General features: G+C 39.1%; 2 protein-coding genes across 8 annotated transcripts in view; one reads left to right on the top strand and one right to left on the bottom strand.

The window, feature by feature from the left end:
* Positions 1-14242, top strand: part of PGCKA1 (PDCD10 and GCKIII kinases associated 1) — a 58975-nt gene extending 44733 nt beyond the window's left edge. For all 4 annotated transcript variants that reach the window (XM_080397175.1, XM_080397177.1, XM_080397176.1 and 1 more), the window contains one exon: positions 532-14242. In XM_080397175.1, coding sequence (XP_080253301.1) covers positions 532-1468 — 937 coding nt within the window. In that variant the 3' untranslated portion in view covers positions 1469-14242. The remainder of the gene's footprint in view (positions 1-531) is intronic.
* The window catches only part of RELL1 (RELT like 1), a 24887-nt gene continuing 17596 nt past the window's right edge, over positions 13671-20961 (bottom strand). For 2 of the 4 annotated variants that reach the window (XM_080397218.1, XM_080397221.1), the window contains exons 5-7: positions 20470-20709; positions 19640-19827; positions 13671-16195 (exon numbers count right to left, since the gene is read on the bottom strand). In XM_080397218.1, coding sequence (XP_080253344.1) covers positions 19647-19827; positions 20470-20709 — 421 coding nt within the window. In that variant the 3' untranslated portion in view covers positions 13671-16195; positions 19640-19646. Of the gene's footprint in view, positions 16212-19609; positions 19828-20469; positions 20710-20961 lie in introns of all 4 variants that reach the window. The other 2 variants (XM_080397219.1, XM_080397220.1) reach the window with 2 other exon arrangements.

The following is a 20961-nucleotide window of genomic DNA, read 5'->3' as shown; positions in this document are numbered from 1 at the left end:
AGAGGGGAGATAAAGAAGAGAGACACACTCTGCAAGAAACAAGTCAAGGAAAATATGGAACAAGAGGAAAAATGAAGAAAGGAAAGAGGAGAGCACAAAAAGGAAAAGGGCAAAGAGATAAGGCTTCAAAGGAAAAACACCAGGAGAAAAAAAAAGGGACATATTTTAGCAGCTACATGAGGACATATTAATTAACAATCTATGTGATGACTATTGGCTAATCAACCCCCCAGAGAAAATAAAAAATAAAGCTGGAAACATGCAACAACCAGCACACAGTTGTCTGATATCCTCCTTATGCCCCTCATGAATCTCACTACAGGGGTTAGTTAAGATTAGTCCTGGGAGGCAGCAGCCTACAGCACAGTTCAGCATTTCCATTTGGTTTAGCTCATTCTCGGGACCCCAGGTAAAGTTTAGTGACACCAGGTCCTCAAGATCTCCAGCTTAAAAATTAAGCTTAATGCTTCTTTTAATTCTATTGATTAACAGCATAATTAACATTTCTTCTACAAATTTTCCTTACTCCAGCTATATTTTTGATCCAGAAGAAGTACAGTCGCCTGGACGCATTCATGAAGTAAACAGCTATGAACACAAGGAGCAAGGTGGCAATAAATCCAAATTCAAAGAGAACAGTAAAATTCAAGAATGTAAAAATGAACTCCAGAAGGATGAGCTAAATAGACCAGAAAATAGAAATCAGGTAAATAGCACAAAAGAAACTCTCTGGAACCACAGAGGCAATGATTTTCAAGAAGATGGACTTGTGAAGTGTGTTGCAAAGCTTGATGTTGCAGTCAATAGTGGCACCTCCTGTGCTGGAGTGCACTCCATGCTCAACCCCAACACAAACACAGTGAAAGAAGCCAGTGAACAGGGAACATCCAGCCAGTCAGAGGCTTCTTTAGTCACCAATAAAGACTTTTACACCAAATCAAATAGGTCTGGGCAGGAACTTGAACTAGAGGCAGGTAGGCAGGCAAAGGCAGCCTGCAATGAACCAAACAGTATTCAAGATGAGAACTCTGGGTCTGCAGAAGACAAAGGAAGTGCAATATTGGAGACACAAGACAATGCCATACAACTGCCAGAAGTTGATTATCCCCAAAATGGCAAACAAACCAGGAACTATGTTGAAAAATATAGCTTTCCAGTCAATGGTGCACATTCAGACCAAAATGCTGGGCCTTCAGCAATACAGGACCAGGACTTTTGTGTAATCCCACCTTTGCCTATGAAGAGCAGTATTGAACCTTTTAAAACTTACTCCACAAGTTTGAGTGAGGGTATTACTGGTAGTATCACTGCTGTGGCTGTTACCAAAGTAGCACAGGCACCCACACACCCCAAATATAAAGACATTAATGGAGAAACTGAAGATGAAGATGCAGAAGTTGCAGCAGCTCTGGCTGCACTGGAGGCTGCAACTGCAGGGGAAGACCTGGAAGATGACGATGAGTACTAGATGAAGGTTTCTTTCTAATACACTGGGTAAGATCCAGATTTCATTTCTGGATCTATATAAGCATGTGACAGCTGCTGTGAACAGCATATATAAAAGGAATTGAGACTAAACCTCTGGCCCTTCAGCTGTTTTATACAGCCTTTCAGTTTCTACTGCCTGCGGCACAGAAGTGTTCCCTTCACTAACGGCAATACTAACACACTTCTCCATGGGGCCAACCAGGAGAGCAAAGCATCATTTCTTCTACACAGGATATTCTGCTTTATACCCACCTCACCTGGACTCGTGCAAATGTTTCCTTTGGTTTTGACCCTCCAGAAGGTCTGTGCACACAACATGTTCCAGGTTCAGAAAACTTCCATTATTTACAACAGAACTATGGAAGCCATGGAGTTAGAAATCACAGTTTTTCATCATGTTAGCACAAAAAAGAAGAAACTGACCCAAAGTTCTATGATCTAATGAAGTATGAAATAGGGAAGGCAGCTTGGCTTGCACTTCACTGCAGTTAAGGTTCCATTCTGGATTAAGCCTACAACCGTGCATGTGCAGCTGGTGTTAGGACCTCGTCTCTTCCCTTACGCCTCCCCTGGAATTTCTTTGATACCCCAAGTGACCTGCTTCAGCTCATTAAAACCGCAAGAAGTCTAGACACATCTAAGAAAGTGGCTAATTTTCTGTTGGCTTCATGAGCTGAAGTAGCTCACATAAGAATAGCACACATACTCTTAGAGGTGCTAGAGAGGAATCCAAACTCAGTCCTGCTAGTTTGGATAAATTAAAACTGTTATAAAAGTACAGCCTAAGACTTCTCAACTCTGCTAAATTTTCCAGGCACGCATCTCTTGCCTTAACAAACAGTTTGCAAACAGGTTGTATCTCAAACACCCCCAGCAAGATATGGGGTTTTTTTATATACAAACAGGAAGAGCCAGCGTGGACCCCTCCCTGGCTCTGCTTCAGTCCTTAAACTTACAGCAGAAAAGGGATTTAGCTTCCAAGCTGCATTAAGCATAAGACCTGAAAATATCAGCTGCATTCCTGGAGTATTTACTCTTCCTCTGATCTAAAGACTAGCATGTTAACCTTTCAGGGGGAGGTAGAAACCAATTCACCTGGCAATTCATCAAAATTTGGATCTTAATGGTTGAAATAGAGAGTGCTTGACATTTTATACAGAAATTTTGTGTTTTCCGAGTTTGTTATAAAATCTTAATAAATTTTTTTAATCATATAAAGAAGTCATCTGGGAGCTTTTATGCTTTATGCATTTTCTGATTGTATGTTACATAAAAGAAGTACTATAAGATATAGCCCTCATTAGATACATGAAAAGCACCAGTCATGTATATGCTGAATCCTAGTCCATTAACATATGTAAGGATGCGAGTCTTAAGTAATGTGTAGATATTTAAATTATTTTTGTTTAAATGCAGATTCCCTCTTTTCCTCCAAATACTGCAAGACCAAATCAAGATTTCTGTTTCTCAAAACATTAATGTTACCCTTGGAGCAATTAAAAAAATCCTGAAGTCTCAGCTTTAGAACTACAAACAGCTACAGGTGAAAGTCACCACCTTGTTTCTGAAAATAAAAAAGCTTTATATGTTTTTAAAGTATTGTAGTACTGTTGATTTGTCTACCACTCTCCTGCTTTAATAGGTCCTTTAAGCATTTTCATAAGCACACACAAGTTTTATGTGCACGTTTGTGCATCAAAAATTACTGTAACAAAAACGACTTGCACATTGCATATGACTAGTTATGGTTATGACAGAACATAGCATATGTCTGCTTTTATATTGTGAGGGCCCTGGAGCGCATCACCAGGCCTAACTGTCCCTGCCCACTGCCCAGAGCTTCCCCAGCCCGGCCCAGGACCCCATGTCAGCCCCCCTTCCCAAGGGCATCAGACCCTGCCTAAGCTCAGCCATGGGCCCTGCCGAGCTGGGCCTACCTGCAGGCTGACAGCCTGGCTCCACTGGAGGTGCCTGATGCCCAGGGGGCTGGCATTGCCCCAGTGCCCCCCAGCCTGCCCTGCTCCCTGGCTGGGGCGGTGGGACAGGCCCTGGTTGTGAAGTCCAGCCCTGTTGCCCCCAGGGGAGCCTCTGCTGCTCACCAAATCCCAGCCCCGGGGAGCCACCAGTGCCTGCTGCACTATGACACAAACCATGAAAAATTATTTATGTAAAAAACCATCAGAGAGTTATGCAATAAACATCCCACTGAACCTATTTGATTTTTCAATATCCACTCAATCAGATTTTTCTAACCTGAACTCCAACCTGAACTCCGAGTGCTTATCACAGGAAGCTTTCATCTTTCTTCCCAAGAATTAAAACAGACTAGAGGAGAGCATTTGGTCAGCCCAGTCGGTGCCCTGGACACTCCTAACCAGGCATCGCTTCGACAGACAACTGCCCACAACTGTGGACCACCAGACTTAAATCCTCTGCAAAAGACCAGCTGAGCCACAAACATCACATTTCTTGCAGCCCAAGTTAGTTTTCATGATCTTAAATATAAAGAAGGAATCACTGTAACGCAAATATATTCACTGCGTAAGAAACAAATGGTCAATGCTTCTCATAACCAAAAAACAAACAAACCCACCCCAAAAAAAACCACACACACCCCACAACAGCAAAACAAAAACAAACCAAAACTGTCTGGCATATATATACCTCAACTCTGCAGTATATGGAAAGCTTCCATAGAACAAACCTATGAGGAATCATCAACATTCAGACTTCTCTTATCTGCTATCTAAAAGTGTCTTGTGCAGCTAAAAAAAGTTTTTATGTTTATGTATGTGTTTATATCCCTTCAGCTCTATAGTGTCACAGCTGAGTGTCAAGAATCCCTAGTAGTTTCTCAGACAGCAGTATATGTTTCACAATAAATGTGAAAGAATCAATTATCTCAGAAATATTTTTTAAATACCACAATTTCCTCCATAAAAATCAGCCTTTAAATAATTACGAGAACCAAATCTTACCCAGTTCGATCAGATGTTGATGCAAAGAAACACAAACACTGCCAGCTTGAACAATCCATTTTGCTCAGGCAATTATGAGAGTAAAGTTTAGTATCTTGAAAAAACAAATTATAGGAAGAAAAAGTTACTGGAATCAACAGTAAACTGTGTATTTTAATACTTCTCTCAAAAACTACACAGCTTTTAAGACACCTCCTTTATGTCAAACACCGTAACTTCAGACACTAATCAATTATGTTTCCTATATTCAGAGGTTTCACTTAGGAAGTACAGCTTAAATGTTTTAGTTTTCCTTTGATACAAAAGGAATTAATGAGGTAGCTGACTGACTGGCCAATATCTATTTTTACTGTTTCTGTATTCGATGTAATTCTATATAGGTGAGTGTGAAGACATGTAGTAATAAAGAACAGGCAAGCAGGATGGGGAACTTACAGGAGCTAGTATTTCTGTGAAAGATTTTGCATCTTGGAAGCTCATGTTTCACTCACTACTACTACCAAAGCTACTAACATGACTTAAAGGGAAATTGTAATCTTTCCATATATAAGCAATGAGACAGTAAGTAAGAGTAAGCTTAGCACCTTCTCATTTAGCAGTGGGTTACCACTGGATTATGAAAAAAAATTCAGATCACTGCAGAGATTCCAGATACAACAACAGGAGTGGAAAATGGCCCAGTCCACCCAATTCAGGGAAGTTAATTATTTTCTAGAGAAAACGTTATGGGGGAAGTTTGTTTACAGAGCAACAGAAGAACCTGAAATTTGATATTGCAGAATTCTTCAGTTCAGCAAACAAAACCCTAACAAGAAAGCAGAAACCTGGAAATAAATAAATCCCACACAGATTTATTTATTATTTTTCCCCCCTTTTAAAGCACAAAGGCAATCCACTGGGCAAGCGTTGCTATGGAGACTTCCCATTAAAAATTAATATCCAGTAATAGAAAGTCTACTATTTTCTAAAGATATTTCAGATTAGATTGCTTTAAAGTAATCCAAAAATACCACTTTTTATCATCATTTAAACGATGAAATAAGAAGCACTGACTTAAAAGTAAAAAAGGATTCTTGGCCTTATGCTGTATTGTAGTTTCAATTTCCTATATGTGATTTAATTTTCCAAAAGATTAATTCTTGCCAAAGTATCACATTTTGCTAAATAGAACAGAATACTTCATATTTATTAAGACCTGTGTATATGGTATTTCATACATTTATTCAAAGTTAGGTTTACAGTTGGACTCTGATCTTGAAGGTCTTTTCCAACCTAAATGATTCTATGATTCTGTGAAATGTCTATATTGTACATTATAATTACATTGAAACAATGAATCTTGATAGATTATTTATCTTGATTTGTAATATCCCTCCTTGAATGTACACGGAAATCGGAATCCATGTGAGTTGTGCAAGAGCAATACTTCAAAATTAAACATATTAGAACTTTGTTCAACATGCTGAATACACAAGAAAATAAATTTATCAAAGTCATTCTACATTAGAAACTAATTTATTTTTAAAGGAAGTTTTATCAACAGAATTGTTTCAGACATTGTGTCCTCCTTCCAAGTTTTAGAACACCTATATCATACAATGTGTAAGAATAATTGTTAGAAGCAGATTAACCTTTTCGTTGGTCTTTCCAACACAAACTGCCCTCAACAAAGACAATTATGGCCATTTTGAAATTAAAACAGAAAATCCTCAGTTCCTTCCCTGGACAGGATTTCCAAATTTCATGCATCCACATACACAGCTAGAGACCTCAGTCTCAGGACTTCTCCATTCACAACTTCACCTGGCATCTCAGGGAGGTTTGTTTTTAAACTTTTCTTAATTTTGAACCTTCACAATCATTTTCTGAACTTCAGATCAGGCAATTCTGTAACTGAACTAGTTGGACAAACAGAAAACAGGACATAGTGCCTGTACCTGCAAGCGATAGTACCAACTACTGACTGACCACTTCTGCAAACTCTGTGCCACCTCCTTTGGGACTTTCTCCATTTCAAACAATGAGGTGTTGAGATTAAGTGTGCATGCTGTATTCTATAAGAGGTTAAAATAATTATAGGAATTTTATGCCTTAACATAAGAGTCACAACTTAAAATTTTTCTTGTTACATACAATTTTAACTTTGTTAACATAATTTAATCCAATTTCACAACAGAACTTTATTAAACAGACTTAATTCCCCAACTCCTCACCTCTTCCTCCTTTAGTCAGGGGAAAGAAATACTCCCTCGTACAACTTAATGCAAAGAACAGGATTGTCTCAATGAAACAGAGAAAAGACAACAGTTGTCCTGATTTTGTTTTTAATCCAGTTCTTGAAGTACAGATCCCAAGCAGTCATCTCACAACCATCATGAACTATGAAGGTTACACCGTTCCCTGCTCTGAATCTTTACTGAAGTTTTTATATATTAAACAGGATTTAACAGGTTTCTGCTGTACTTCATAACTCAATAGCTGTACATTACCAAGCGAAAAACATTTTATTCTGTAGTGAAACAGGAAAAAACAAGTCTTTCAAGAAACACAGCATCCCAATAAAACGTCAGGTTGCAGATGACTGAAGTACTGAACCAACTCTACAATAAAACCCTGTCACATGAAGACTGAAGTTTAATTTGTTTGCTCATTGAGCTCCCTTCGATTTACTCTGAGCTAGAGATTAGCTTGATTTTTATGAGGGTGCAGAAGCAGAAAGGAGCAAGGCAACACCCTCAACTATTTACCTTAACCTCAAGCATGGCCAGATTCTCAATAATCTAGGATCACACATGCTACCCACTGGTCTTAACACTTGTTATAGCAAATAACACTTAACATTGTGATAGCAAATAATTTACCTAGACTTAGGTAAAAGGAAAGGAATGTAAGTGACAAAGGCAAGATGACTACAGAGCAAAATGAATGTATGAATGAGATTAAAGTACTGTTTAAGTGCTCGAGGACAAACTGTAGCAATTTGACCAAGAATGAATAACCTAAGTTGTTCCCATCTTATGTCTAAAAGTTGGTATCTAAATAAAGCTTTACTTCCCTTCTCCACTTGAGAACTTGTGGTGGTTCTGAATGCCAGGTGCCCAAAGCCGCTCTGTCACTCCCCTCCTCAACTGGACAGGGGAGAGAAAACATAAAAGGCTCATGGATCAAGATAAGGACAGGGACATCACTTGGCAATCACAGTCATGGGCAATACAGACTTGACTTGGGGAAAATTAGTTTAATTGATTACCATTCAAAACAAAAAAACCACCTTCCCCCCACCCCTCCCTTCTTCCCAGGCTTAACAGTTCCCAATTTCTCTACCTCCTCCCCTGGCAAGCAGCACAGGGGAGCAGGGAATGGGGGTTACTGTCAGTTCATCACATTTGTTTCTGCTGCTCCTTCCCCCTCACACTCTTCACCCACTCCAGCGCGTGGGGTCCCTCCACAGGAGACAGCTCTTCATAAACTTCTCCAACATGAGTCCTTCTCACAGGCTGCAGTTCTTCACAAATTGCTCTAGCGTGGGTCTCTCCCACAGGGTGCAGTCCTTCAGGAACAGACTGCTCCAGCATGGGTCCCCCATGGGGTCACAAGACCTGACAGCAAACTTGTTTCAGCAAGGGCTTCCTACAGGTCACAGCCTCCTTAGGGCATCTACCTGCTCTGGCACAGGGTCCTCCCCGGGCTGCAGGTGGATATCTGCTCCACCGTTAGCCTCCATGGGATGCAGGGGTACAGCCTGCCCCGCCGTGGGCTTCACCATGGGCTGCAGGAGAATCCCTGCTGGAACACCTGCTCTGGCACCTGGAACCCCTCCTGCCTCTCCTCCTGCACTGACCTGGGTGTCTGCAGAGCTGTTGCTCGCACACATTCTCACTCCTCTCTTCCACTGCAGTTTTTTTTGTGAAGATTCCACACACACACACCCCTTAAATATGCTATCCCAGAGGCACTACCACTGTCACTCATGGGCTCAACCTTGGCCAGTGGCCAGTGTCTTGGAGCCAGCTGGCACTGGCTCTGTTGGATGCAGGGGAAACTTCTGCGATCTTCTCACAGAAGCCATCCCTGTAGCCACCCCACTACCAAAACCTTGCCATGCAAACCCACTACAGAACCTCTTTCAGAAACAAGATGATATTAAAGGAACTCAGGGGCATTCCTCAGGTCAGTTTCTCCATACAGTCTTCAGGGAAAAAACAAGACCCATGTAAATTTCTGTATTTCTAACATAAGATGTGTTGTATAAGGAAACTTTGCTGTGTCCAAAAATGGTGTAAGTTTCTCTAGAATCCATCTCCAGAACTTTGGAAATATTACAGATTTTTAACCTCATAAACTTCAGTTTAGTAGGTAAAAGCAACACAGTGGTTATCTAACGAATATGCAGCATACTTTGCCAGAACAATGCCACTGTCTGATTTTGGTTATTGTTAACTTTCATTCATTAATCTCTTGTTTACACAAACTTGCATACAACACTCATGCAATTAACATCTGCAAAAAAGAACTGTACTAAAGATGCAACATTAATCAAAATCAAAGATGAATTATCAGAAGTCCCACAAAATACTACACATACTCCACCCTGACTGGGAATTACTTTTCCAGAGTCATGCATGAGTGTTAATTACCAGCCGCTGCACACCACTATTGTTTTGACATACGCCACACAGATCCAGTTCTTCCTCATTGCTTTGATTAAAAAGTTGGCTCAGGGAGCAGTTGACGTCGTTCCTTTTGATAACTGCCGCAGCTACTTGCAGGCGGCCGGCAGGGCGCAGGCAGGCGGGGAGCCGAGCTCCTCCCGGCGGGCCACCGCCCGGCCCAGGCCCCCGACCCCGGGGACTGCTGTGCCTGCCTCACCCCATCCCTTCCTGGGCCACAAGAGACCTGGGCAGCCAAATGCTACTGCTAAGAAACAGTTAGGCGCCTCACATCACCAGTTAAATTAGGGCTTTGTATTTATTTTCACACTGACACTCCAAGTTTTTTGAATGATCAATAAAAGCTTCAATAGCTCCCTCTGCTGCCAGCAAATATATATTTCCACTGCTCCACGCAAAGCATGCTCGCAGCTGACTCAAAGTCTGTGTGTATACACACACAGGAATGCAGAATCCTTGAAAAAAAGATTTTGGAAATACTATGGGTATTTTAATTTAACACTCTCCTAAGATTTCAGCTTTTATATCAAAATAATGTCAATCAAAATACTGAAGGCCAGTGTTAAATACTCACTATTTTCATATGATAATTTCAAAATTCTATCTTATCCAATGCAAAAATCACAGCATATTACCTGGGTATCTAACTGGATATATAGCAACGCCCATGGAGCAATAGCTAGCGTTTTAGGACAGTTAAGAGACAAGTTTGTCTCAAACTGCTGCTGCCCTTACTATCACTACTGTTTTCCAGTCTTTCATGTTCCTGTTACTGTCTCCTCTTTACACTTGTCCCTCTGCCATCAGTACCAGCAGGTATCAGCTAGGTTTCTTAGTTATTGGGCAACAGCAAAACGGCTGTTTTGCTGCAAGGTGACAGCTATGAAAGGTTTGCTGAAGCAAACGCTCTCTATTCCCCATCACCACCCTTTCAAGACCATCCAACACAACCACTCAGCACAAGCACGACTGCTTCCTGCCCACCACTGCTTAACTCTACAGCCCAGAAGAAACCAGACTGGGATGACTAACTGAAAATAGGCAAGGAAACAACAGCTAACAAGGGTGGTAGGGGAGAGGAATCTGAGGGTTTACACACACAGAAGTGCAGGATTATGTGGACAGAAAAATACATTTGCCAGTGTACCTTCCTTTGCACAAGACAGCAATGCTGCAAGCTAAACTTAATGCCATTGCATCTCTACAGCACTAGGGGCTGCACAGACACAATTTAAGAAGTGTTTCAGTTAGGATACAACAGGCCTACTCCACGGAGGCACAGACCAAAGCAAAGCAAGCCTGACTACTTGTGCAGAAACAGATGGCCAAGCACTACCCACGTAGCAGGCCCTGGACTAAGGTACATCCATGTCACAGGTGACATGATATCTCTCCTTACCTAAACATACTAACAAAATATACCACCAACCCACCCACCCCACCCACCTGGGTCACAGATAATTCAGAGATCACTTACTTTAACAGCACAGACAGCTTTCAGACCTTGCCAGGATGTCTCTCCACAGGCATCCGCCATCTTAATACTTCCAGCACTACAGGCCTGGCTGGTGTCTCTTCTATCTTCTTTCCTTCAAGAGCTAAAGGAACAGACTCCTACTTTCCCAAACTGTTCAGCTTCCTTTTCCACATCTTGCTGCAGCCTTACACATCCTTTTATTATAAGTTTTCCCTCACCAGATGATCCTAACCTGGCAGAAAGGCAGCTCCGAGGCTGACTGGGCCCTCGCAGCTCTGCGCAGCAGCAGTTCAGCAGCCAGACGGCCCTGCCACCAGTGGTGCCAAGGGGAGAAATGGTGTGTCCAGAGCAAGACACAATCACATTGTGGTGAGAGTAAACAGACCAGCAGCATCTTACTGCATGCCCCCCTACAACTGGAGAGGAAAAAGAAAAATACAAAAATCAACAAGGATACAGAAAACAAGAGAAATGGAAATGACATCCAGCATCTTCCAGTACTTTGAACCTAAATGCAAAATTCCTGCAAACAAAATTCCAAAATACAGAGGACTCCACAAAACCCTGAGGGGGGAAAAAAAATTTAAATCCAACTTTTATCTGGCCAAGTCTTACATGTTGTTGATTAATATTAGATAGCCATGGCCTAACCACTGTTTTCTTGTGTATTGATTAGCAGTAGTATTACACAGTTAGTAGGGAAAGGGGAGGAAGAGGCCTAAAGTGCACAGAGGCCCTGGCTGAATAGATACAAATTGATTTGCACTTCAGACTACATCTAGGGCACAAGTGGAAGCATTTAACATCCATTAAACAGTCTAGGAAACAGTTCCTTAGGAGAGAGAGTCTCACATCCCAACCAAGCAGGCACTTTCAGCATTACCAAGCCAGAACAGACCATATGTCCTCCTCACATCAGGAGATGAATAATCTCTTAAAAGGCACTTTTTAACCCGCATAATTTTGTATTAGTATGAAGTACAACAACAATAAGTTTTTAACAACCCGCTGGCTGAAATAAGTCTTTCCACACGTGACACACACAAAACATTTGCAAGTACAGAAATCATAAGGTACCATTTTCATCAAAGTTTCTGTACCTGTGAAAAATCAGGAGATAACTCAGAAAGAAAATGGCAATGAGCTACCAAGTACACTATGGCATGCTTTTCAACTGAGGTTGTTTATAAATGATTCAGAAATAAGATAAAAAGAAATGCTTTGATCTTTACCATGTTTCAAAAAAATACATGTGCTTTGTGCACTTTGCCAGTAAAATCAGATTTTATTAAAGGTAGAAGTAGTTCCCTCATCTGCTTTGCTGTTACAGCAGCATGAGGTAAGTTCCTGAATTTCAGCATAATGGTCTACCAAAAAAACATAAAAGTGGCTGTATTGAGGAAAAGTAACAGAACTATTATCCATGTAAAAAAAAATCCATCTAGATACAATTCTTCATATTTGAGGACTTCTCTGTTAGTCCAGTTATGATGGAATTTCTCAAACTTTAATACAGCAATCCTCTCAATATTTCAATATATGCACATTATCTAATAAAAACTGTGTATTACACAAAATTAAAATCTTCTATTCTTATCCTTTCTGGCATCAAAGTTCCTTGATACAGTTATACTTGCATTCAGTTTTAACTTCAATTCTTACTGAAAGCATTAGGAAGTCAAGGAAATGGACCCACTAGAGCGAGTACAGATGCCCACAAAGATGATCGGAGGGCTGGAGCACCTCTCCTGTGAAGACAGGCTGAGAGAGTTGGGGTTGTTCAGCCTGGAGGAGGCTCCAAGCAGACCTTATAACATCCCTTCAATGCCTAAAGGGTCCCAAAGCTGGAGAGGGACTTTTTGCAAGGGCATGTGGTGACAGGACAAGGGGTAATGGCCTTAAACTGAATGAGGATAGATTGGGATTAAGTTTTAGGAAGACATTCTTTACTGTGATGGTGGTAAAACACTGGAACAGGTTGCTCAGAGAAGTGGTAGATGCCCCATCCCTGGAATTGTTCAAGGCCAGGCTGGATGGGGCTTTGAGCAGCATGGTCTACAGGACAATGTCCCTGCCCATGGCAGGGGTGTTAGAACTAGAATCTTTAAGGTCCCTTCCAACCTGAACCACTCTATGATTCTGTGACAAGGAGTCAGAAGGGAAGCATGCTAAAGGAATTACGTAGTAGTATAATACATTACTCTCCAGTTATTGTTATGTAGAAGAACAAAAGGAGAAAAAAAAATCCCTGAAAATGAGAATCAAAGTGTGTCCAATCTCCAGAAGCTTCACAATCAACAGTATCTTGAGTGTCTTTGAAAATCAAGGCCTAGAGGGACTGTTTGAGGGAGGTTTGGGTGGTTTTTTTAAATTCTGAATATAAACCTCTGAAATTCAAATACAGACCTCAAAACAAACCTTGTGTGGTGCATCCAGGAATACTGAAATAAAGGACAAAAACCCCTGCAAACAGGATGGTACATTGATAATTACACATCTCAGCTAGCCACAACAATTTCTTTTGAGCCTACTTCACACTGTTAATACAGCAAAGCTCATTTTTAATGCCGTTTACAGACAGTAGTCATCTGTGAGAACATAATGTAACCAATTAAGCATTGTAGTATCACAGAGGGACACAGGCTGAGAGGAAGCAACTACAAAGAGCTTCCTGCCATTTGTAATTTTTCATTCCATACCTTTCAAAACAATTGAGAAAGATAATGTGGTTTTTTTAGAAAAAAAAAAAAAACACTCCATGTCAGATAATAAAAAACCTTAAGTCTTGATATTTTAAAGGTAAAGGGTTTTTTATCAGATACCAACTTGGATTAAAGCACAGATTTTCTTCTTTCCCATGTAAAATGGAACTAGTATTTGCAGTTGTCCTTTCCCAAGAAAATAAAACTGCTCTGAAATACAGAACACAACCACCTATCCTTCTTACTACCTCCATAAAAAAAGCTTAAGATGCAAAGAGATTGCATTATACGTTAAGACTAAGCAAAGGTTAAATTTCACACAATGGACACAGGCTGAAGGAAGTCACGAGCAAGCTTAAGAACCAATATTTTTTATTTACTGCTTGGCAGTACAAAAGTTGTATATAAACCTTTTAGTTAAAAATACATCCAATATGCAAATTTAAGAAAGGCAAACTAATTGTGTCAATATCCACACCCCTACCAAATAGAGTGTAGTGTTAAATGCAATGAAACAGGCAGAGTGTCTAAATCCTCTTATTGAAGTATCAATGCACAAATTAAGTTCTTGCATATATCATGTCTTGTAATACCTTAGGTATTTTGTACAGGTAAACAATGTTTTACATATCCAACACAAGTTCATTTCTTTTATTCTACATATTTCCAATGGAATCAAAATAGAAACTACTTTTAAATTAGGTAAAAAATATGTATCTGTTTAAACTTTTTTCCATCCTTTGGCAAATTTACTTGCAGTACTAACCCATCACATATCAAAACACAGTATTATCAAAATGCCCTCCCCCACACTTTTTTTTTTTTTTTAAAGCTTTTGGGACAGTCTATAACTGTGTATCTTCTTTCTGAAAATTATTTGAACTGCCTGGTTTTGCCCAATACTCCCTTTTTTCCAGTAACATTTTATACTCATAGCTCTCAATCTCTTGGAAACTGAAAGCTAACTACTATAACCGGTGCTAATTAAATTCCAGAAGTATTAGCTCTTCATGCAAGTAATCAAGTGAGGCTTGAAGAAGACAAAAATACAAGAATATTAAACGCATATGCCTGTAAGGTGAGCTTGGTGTTTATGTTATGCTTAAAAATATTGAAGAGATTTCATAAGCCAGGTTTAAATTAATGCAAGCAGGGACACTAAACATGCAAGATCCAGTCCTGACCAAGGAGTTATTTTGAGTTCCCGAGGATGGACGTTATCCCTAAAAATACCCATTTTAAAAAGAATAATAAACCGCTTATTCTTTCAGAGCTTTGGTGGGGTGCTATATTGGCAAATACAGCATTGGTGAAAAGTATATATTGATAAGTCCAGTCAGTATTTCATGGATACAAGTAGAAGGAAGACAATCAGATGTACATACTTTCAGCAAAAGTAAAACAACTTTGATTTATCCTTGACGAGACGTGGAAGTATCTAATACATAAGAAGATTAATTTTTATGTTTGTGCACATTGATTGTTAACATTGCATAAACTGATGAAGAAACCAGACTCTCAGATCTGAAGGAGAAACAGTTTAGAGCACTTCAACTAAAAGGGTTGAAAGTATTAATTTAAAACAAATCAATTTCAAAACAACGATTTTCACTGAGTTCATAAAGCAGATTAAGTTACTTTATAGTTCTCAGAATATAGTGCAATCTCTACTAAAATGCATTACATTAGAGCTTATATTCTTAGGCACTCAGAATGTTATTTTTCAGTTTCTATTACACAGCAAAGTTTGCTAAGTATTGCAAATATTTCCCTTCCAAAACCAAGTAACAGGACAAAGCAGAGATCATAAGTAGACAAAAAAATTAAAATCACAAAACCATCCCTGGTATGTTTAGCAGTAAGCCACACTTAAAATATGAACGGAGTGACACTGGCTTAAGATTTTGGTGCCAGTGAAAACAGCTACTCTCAGTCCAGTAAAGCCACTCAGAATTAGTCTAGAATATACTCCATAAATTTTTAATGCCAAATATTCCATATCCTTATCTAATGGTTGAATATGTTGCCTTAGCTTAATAAGGAACCTGTGGGTAAAAAAAAAAAAAAAAAAAGGCAAAACTATTAGGCATTTTTCAAATATGAGTGAGTAGTTACAAGAAAACAGGAGAACAAGTGGCCTTGAGGAAAGTAACCTTCCCAAGAGCTTACCCAACTAAATAGAAAAAGATGTTCTTCAGCCTATGTTAAGTAGTAAGTGGGAAGTAAGGGGCAGGGAGGCAACAATTTAATTTAACATCTGTATATAGTTGAACCACTCTGTACTGTGAAATACCCTTCACAGAGTCTGAGGGCTTATGTTATGTACTAAAGGCACATATGCAGATTTTGGCTGACGATTATTTCCTTGTATGTTTTGCTTGGCTACTAGCAGTTAGATTAAAAGAGTATTTTCATCTTCCAAAGGCTGGCTTTTATCTTCAGCAAACACTTGTCAATTCTGGAGGGGAAGAACAGAGGCAAAAAAATCCAGATGGACCAGAGGGATAAACACAGTTTATCCATAGGGTAATCATATTACTCATAATATTGAGCTCATTAAAAATGCTTGTTTAAGTACAAAAAAAAAAAATAAAAAAAAGATTTGATAAGGCTTTTACCTTTCCTGTCCAAAGACTTACATGTATTTTTTCTTTCCAAGATGAAGCCCAACATTTGGTACGAGGTCCACACAACACAACAGTATTTAAGTGTCTAAATCTTACTGATTTTACTGGTGAAAAACCACTAAGTGTTTAACCTCGCATGGATGCCATCACAGAACTTGCAAAATGCTACAGTGCCAAAAACTGTATGCATCTCTTGGGAGTTTTCAGTTTTCTTCAAAGTGCTAGCAGAAAAAGCTTCTTCTAAAAGTTCCACCTGCAAGAGAAGAAAACTATTCTAAAAATAATATATATATATATATATAAAAATATAATATCTAAATAGCAAAATCAGTCTTAGGAGGAACACTAATTAGAAACTTAGCAGATGGTCTGAAATGGAAAAAAATGCCACAGTCGCACAAAGTGGTTGCCATATATTGCCAGTTGAGCATGTGAAATCCTAAAGGAGAGGAACTAAAAATTCAGCTGGTACTCATGAAAACGACAAACACACACACAAACTGACAAATCACATCACAGTGCAAAGCACACCCAATTTTGAGAAGGACACTAGGGATGGAATATGTTACATAGCTTCACAGCACCAGTACCTCACAGTGGATGTGCAAGAGCTCAGCTCAAAATTTTTACTTCAGTCCGCTGTGTATCTGCTACTTTTTTTTTTTCATGTCACTAAGCATTTTTTAAACAAACTTAACTGATGAAATGGGAGTCTGCTGAGAATATGAACAAGACATGCTCTAACTTCAAATGAAGCAGTCAGCAAGATGCTAGGATAAGCTGAAACACTGCAGAGGTCACCTCAAGAAAATACCAAGGACATGTCAGTTTAGTGGGAAAAAAAACCCCAAACTCTACAGTAGCAGTGAACAAAAGTAACCAGCAACATTATGTCACTCAAGTACCACTCAGCTCAGGAATTACATCTCATACAAGAACTCTCAGTAGCAGCAGTTAAAGTCAGGCCGCAAAGCACAAATCTACTGCCTCCAAATGCCGGAACAAACCTTTTCTGGCAGCAATTAAACACACATTTGTGTCTGCCTTCTTCCTCTGCATCTGAAGGTCTGAGCCACATTCTCCAAAACTGTACGCTTTTTTATCACAAATTTATTGGCTGGAGGCACAGAAATTTGTTCAGTTTCAGTAAAGTAAGCTATAATAATTCATTAGAAGTCTGAAGTAAGTAATTGAAGTAAAGGTTTAATCACTGCCTGTTTATGTGTGAACAGCTTTTCACGGCAGTGGACAAAATCTGATCTAGAACCATGCTAGGGAACAGTACCATAGCCTTTCAAGCAAGATCTGTTTGTTTTTTGTAGTGCACATCAAACAGGCTTGGCTAGTTTCCCAGATGATTTACAGAATAGTACTGTTGGACTAGAGAGACCTTGAGAAGAGATTCCACAGAGTTATTTCTCTGCTATTAGAACATTTGTTTTCAGAAAGGGCGATACTTTAACCCTAAGAGAGGTTCTACAATAAAAAGCTGCCATATTTATGGCTATACTATCTTATCTCTCTAAAGGACAGCTTATTTTTTGATTAAATTAGTAATGGTTTGAATTTAGAGAACAATCTTTAGGTAATTACAGGGAACAGCTTTCTTATTTAGGAGAGGAAAGAACAAATTATAAATAGAACTGTACTACCAAACATTTTTAGAGAGATTTCAAAATAGTATTTTTTAAAAAAAATCAAAGCACACTGGAATTGAATTTGTTTCAATAAGTGCCCTTTTCTTTCTATTTCTAACGCTTAAAGAGAAAATAACTAGTTTGCCTTTAAGTCAAAAATCACATTACGAACAGTCCAATCATGCTACCATTAGAGACACAGAAGAGAAAAAAGTAGTCACAGAAGTAACAAAACAATTAGCTGGGCATGAAAATGCCACTGCAGCCAGTGAAGAAAGAGGTTATTTTCTATTACATTTAGCTAATACTGATTTTTAAAAAGGGAAGAAATGAAAAAGAAACTACAACAAAAAAAAACACCTGAGTACCAGGACATAATTTTGAATCAGAAAGCAAGAGTAAAGTTTGTCTTTCACTGACATCTGCAGATCCTTCATAGATTACAGAGCAGTATTGAGACTGCAGCCACTATAAAGCTATGATTTGCCACAAAACAACAACAAAAAAACCCCAGTCATCCATACAGTCATCTATCACCTGCCTCCAGCACAGGGCCAGCTATATTTACACTGGCTTTGGCAAGCACTTGTCCAGTCTGGTTTTACAAATGTCCAGCAATGGAGATACGACAGCTTATTCCAGCTTCTTAATTTTTGAAACCTGAACTCCATCCCCTTGCAAATTAGCCTACTATTTACTTTTTTACCCACTGAGCAAAAAGAACAATTTACTTCATTACCCTCCACAGCTTTTTAAGCATTTGGAAGCATACCACATCTCCAAGTCTTTCTTCCTCTATGGCAATGGTTCTGAAAAAATTGGTGTAATTTAACGATGAGGCACAGACTCCAGAGGAATACACTCTGCTTAGTTCAATAGTCATACCTGTGCTGCCAGTAAAGGTTGGAAGGAAGTATCACATTGCATACCAGCTTCCTACTTTGTCTTCTTTTCTAAGTTAATACAGTTACAGAATGTTTTCTTAATGAATAAACAATGGATATAAAGGAAAGGTCACATATTGCACTTTGGCCTTTCAGAATTTAATCTCAAGACACTTGACGGTCTTGTTAATTTTTAAACATACCCAATTTCCAGTTGTGCATTTCCCCTCCTCTATTTGAAGTTACTTAGAGTTTGGAACTGGACTGAGCTGACACAACATGACTTTATCCTCTCTCAGCATAGTTTGGCACTGTGCACTTTTTGTTCACTTGCTTCAAACCCAGCGCATTTATTTTGTCACCCCAGAACTCCTTTCTTCCAAGGGTCAAGCCCTGTATTTTGAATCACATTTGTGTAAATTCACCTTTCCCCTTCAGATTATCACAGTTAGAAGCAAAACATATTGACTTACAGGGTTTCTCCACCAACATTAAGTCTTATAAAAAATTTAAAAAGTAGTCAGGGTGCATTCCCTAAGGACGCCTGACATTGGTTTTTTAACACGCTTAATGGAGTACCTGAAGCAATTCACTGAAGTTTATCAGCTCACAAGAAAAACCCAATCTCCTGGCTTAGTAACCTACCACAGATGCCTGTGATGGATCATTTTCACGTCTCCCTTCTAATCAGCCAAAGCTCCACTGATCTATCAGAGAAATATCTAGTAAGCAGTCACCTTATACAAGCACACAGTACAGGGCCAGCAAGCACAAGAAGCAGCAGCATAGTTGTTCTAGTGATGCAGCTGTCAGCAGCATTTGCTTCTTTTGGGTACGACACTGCCACTGAATCTGAAACATCATTTATTGCCAAAAATTAATATGCAGATGTTTTATTTCTCAGACCAGTGATGCCACCGCCACAGAATAGTTTTTACTTCAACATCTACTGTAATTACAAAGTCTAAATAAACAATTAGATAAGAATTTGATGGACAATTTAGCCTTTACCAATTTATCATTAACTGAGTGATCCAATTAATTTTTGCAGACTTTTGAAACTGAAAGATGAGTTTTCACACAGAACTGTTAAGTTTTCAACTTCATTTGCCTTTACTGATTATCTTCACTTATTTTGTAACATACCACTTTCAATGAGTTCCCAATGTTTGATACCTGCAGTTTACTCCAAGCTTCTCCTCTCCTGCATCTCCTGTTTCACTGGCATGGCAGATGCTTCACTCACTTCCTGTTTTGCAGGCGTGACAGGCATATCACCATTGATACTCTCCACGCCAGTAACCGACATTAAGCTTTTCCGTTCCTTGGAATTCGATTTGTGCTCCACTTTTGTGACTCTAAATCTGATGTAAACAAAATAAAGATTGAGCTGTATTTCCCCACAGATCGCTCTCAGGGCCCAGTGTATGGACAGCAACACCTTTTCAGGTCCCAAGACCTCTACATCAGAGCAGACACCTGCACAGAGCCAGCTTCATTTCAGAGCAATCTTCCTTCCCATTACCTACATATATTTTTAAACACTCACTACTGCTGAAACACATTTTCTCAGGGACTTGTTTTAAAGTAGAATCCACGGACTACACACTACTACTTAGAACAATAATTTTCTAAGACAACTACAACATCAGCTAGAAATTAAAAATAAAACAGAATGAAGTGGTTTCTATAGCTCACACTTGCTTGAGAAACACCAAATTAAGAAACAGGAATTTATTAGTGTGCAATCCTTGCTTCTTTTTAGCCAGGATCAATAGAGCAATAGCTTTAAATTTATACTCACAGTAAATTGCCATCTATTTACATAGTTAAAAAAAAAAAATCACATCTACTTCTTCCAAAACTAACTTCAGTCTAATAGTAATGGGGTTACAAAAAACAATCACTGATGCTATAAACAGAGTAAAATCAATGGATACGTGATCCAACATAAGCCATTGTAGTGTCCCAAAGGAAAGTGTACAGTAAAATGACGTAAGTCTTACCTTCCCACAGAAAGGACTGTGACTTCTCCAAGACGACTTCTTCTGTGCTCTTTAGATTTGTGTGCTGGCTTTATAAGATGCCATCGTTTGTGGCTACAACGAGTACAAACATCCTTTTCTACCACTCCTCCAACAGTATGGAAGTGATGGCCTTTGCAGCTGTGCTTAAATGGAACAGCACCAGGTGATAAAGGAGATCCTGGACTCGTTGGACTCCCAGGAGAGGTAGGAGATAAAGGGCTGTAGGTAAAAGCATAAAGGAAATTTAATGTTTACTATAAAATCCTGTTTCTTAAAAAGGAAAAAAGGATAAAACATAACTTTCAGTTATATCTATGAATAGCTAGTTTTTTCAGGGATCATTCATTTGTGAGAAAGTCTGCTTTAAGGTTCTCTCCAATTTCATACTTTTTGCAGTTAAAAATCACTTGTAAATTAATTCAGCTGCAGTCATGTGGTTAAGGTAACATAAAGGGCAAGGAAATAAAAATT

The sequence above is a fragment of the Falco punctatus genome, assembly GCF_963210335.1.
Source record: "Falco punctatus genome assembly, chromosome: 1".
In the NCBI taxonomy this organism is placed as follows: domain Eukaryota; kingdom Metazoa; phylum Chordata; class Aves; order Falconiformes; family Falconidae; genus Falco; species Falco punctatus.
The sequence above is the reverse complement of the archived record's forward strand: the minus strand, read 5'-3'. Positions and strand labels throughout refer to the sequence as shown.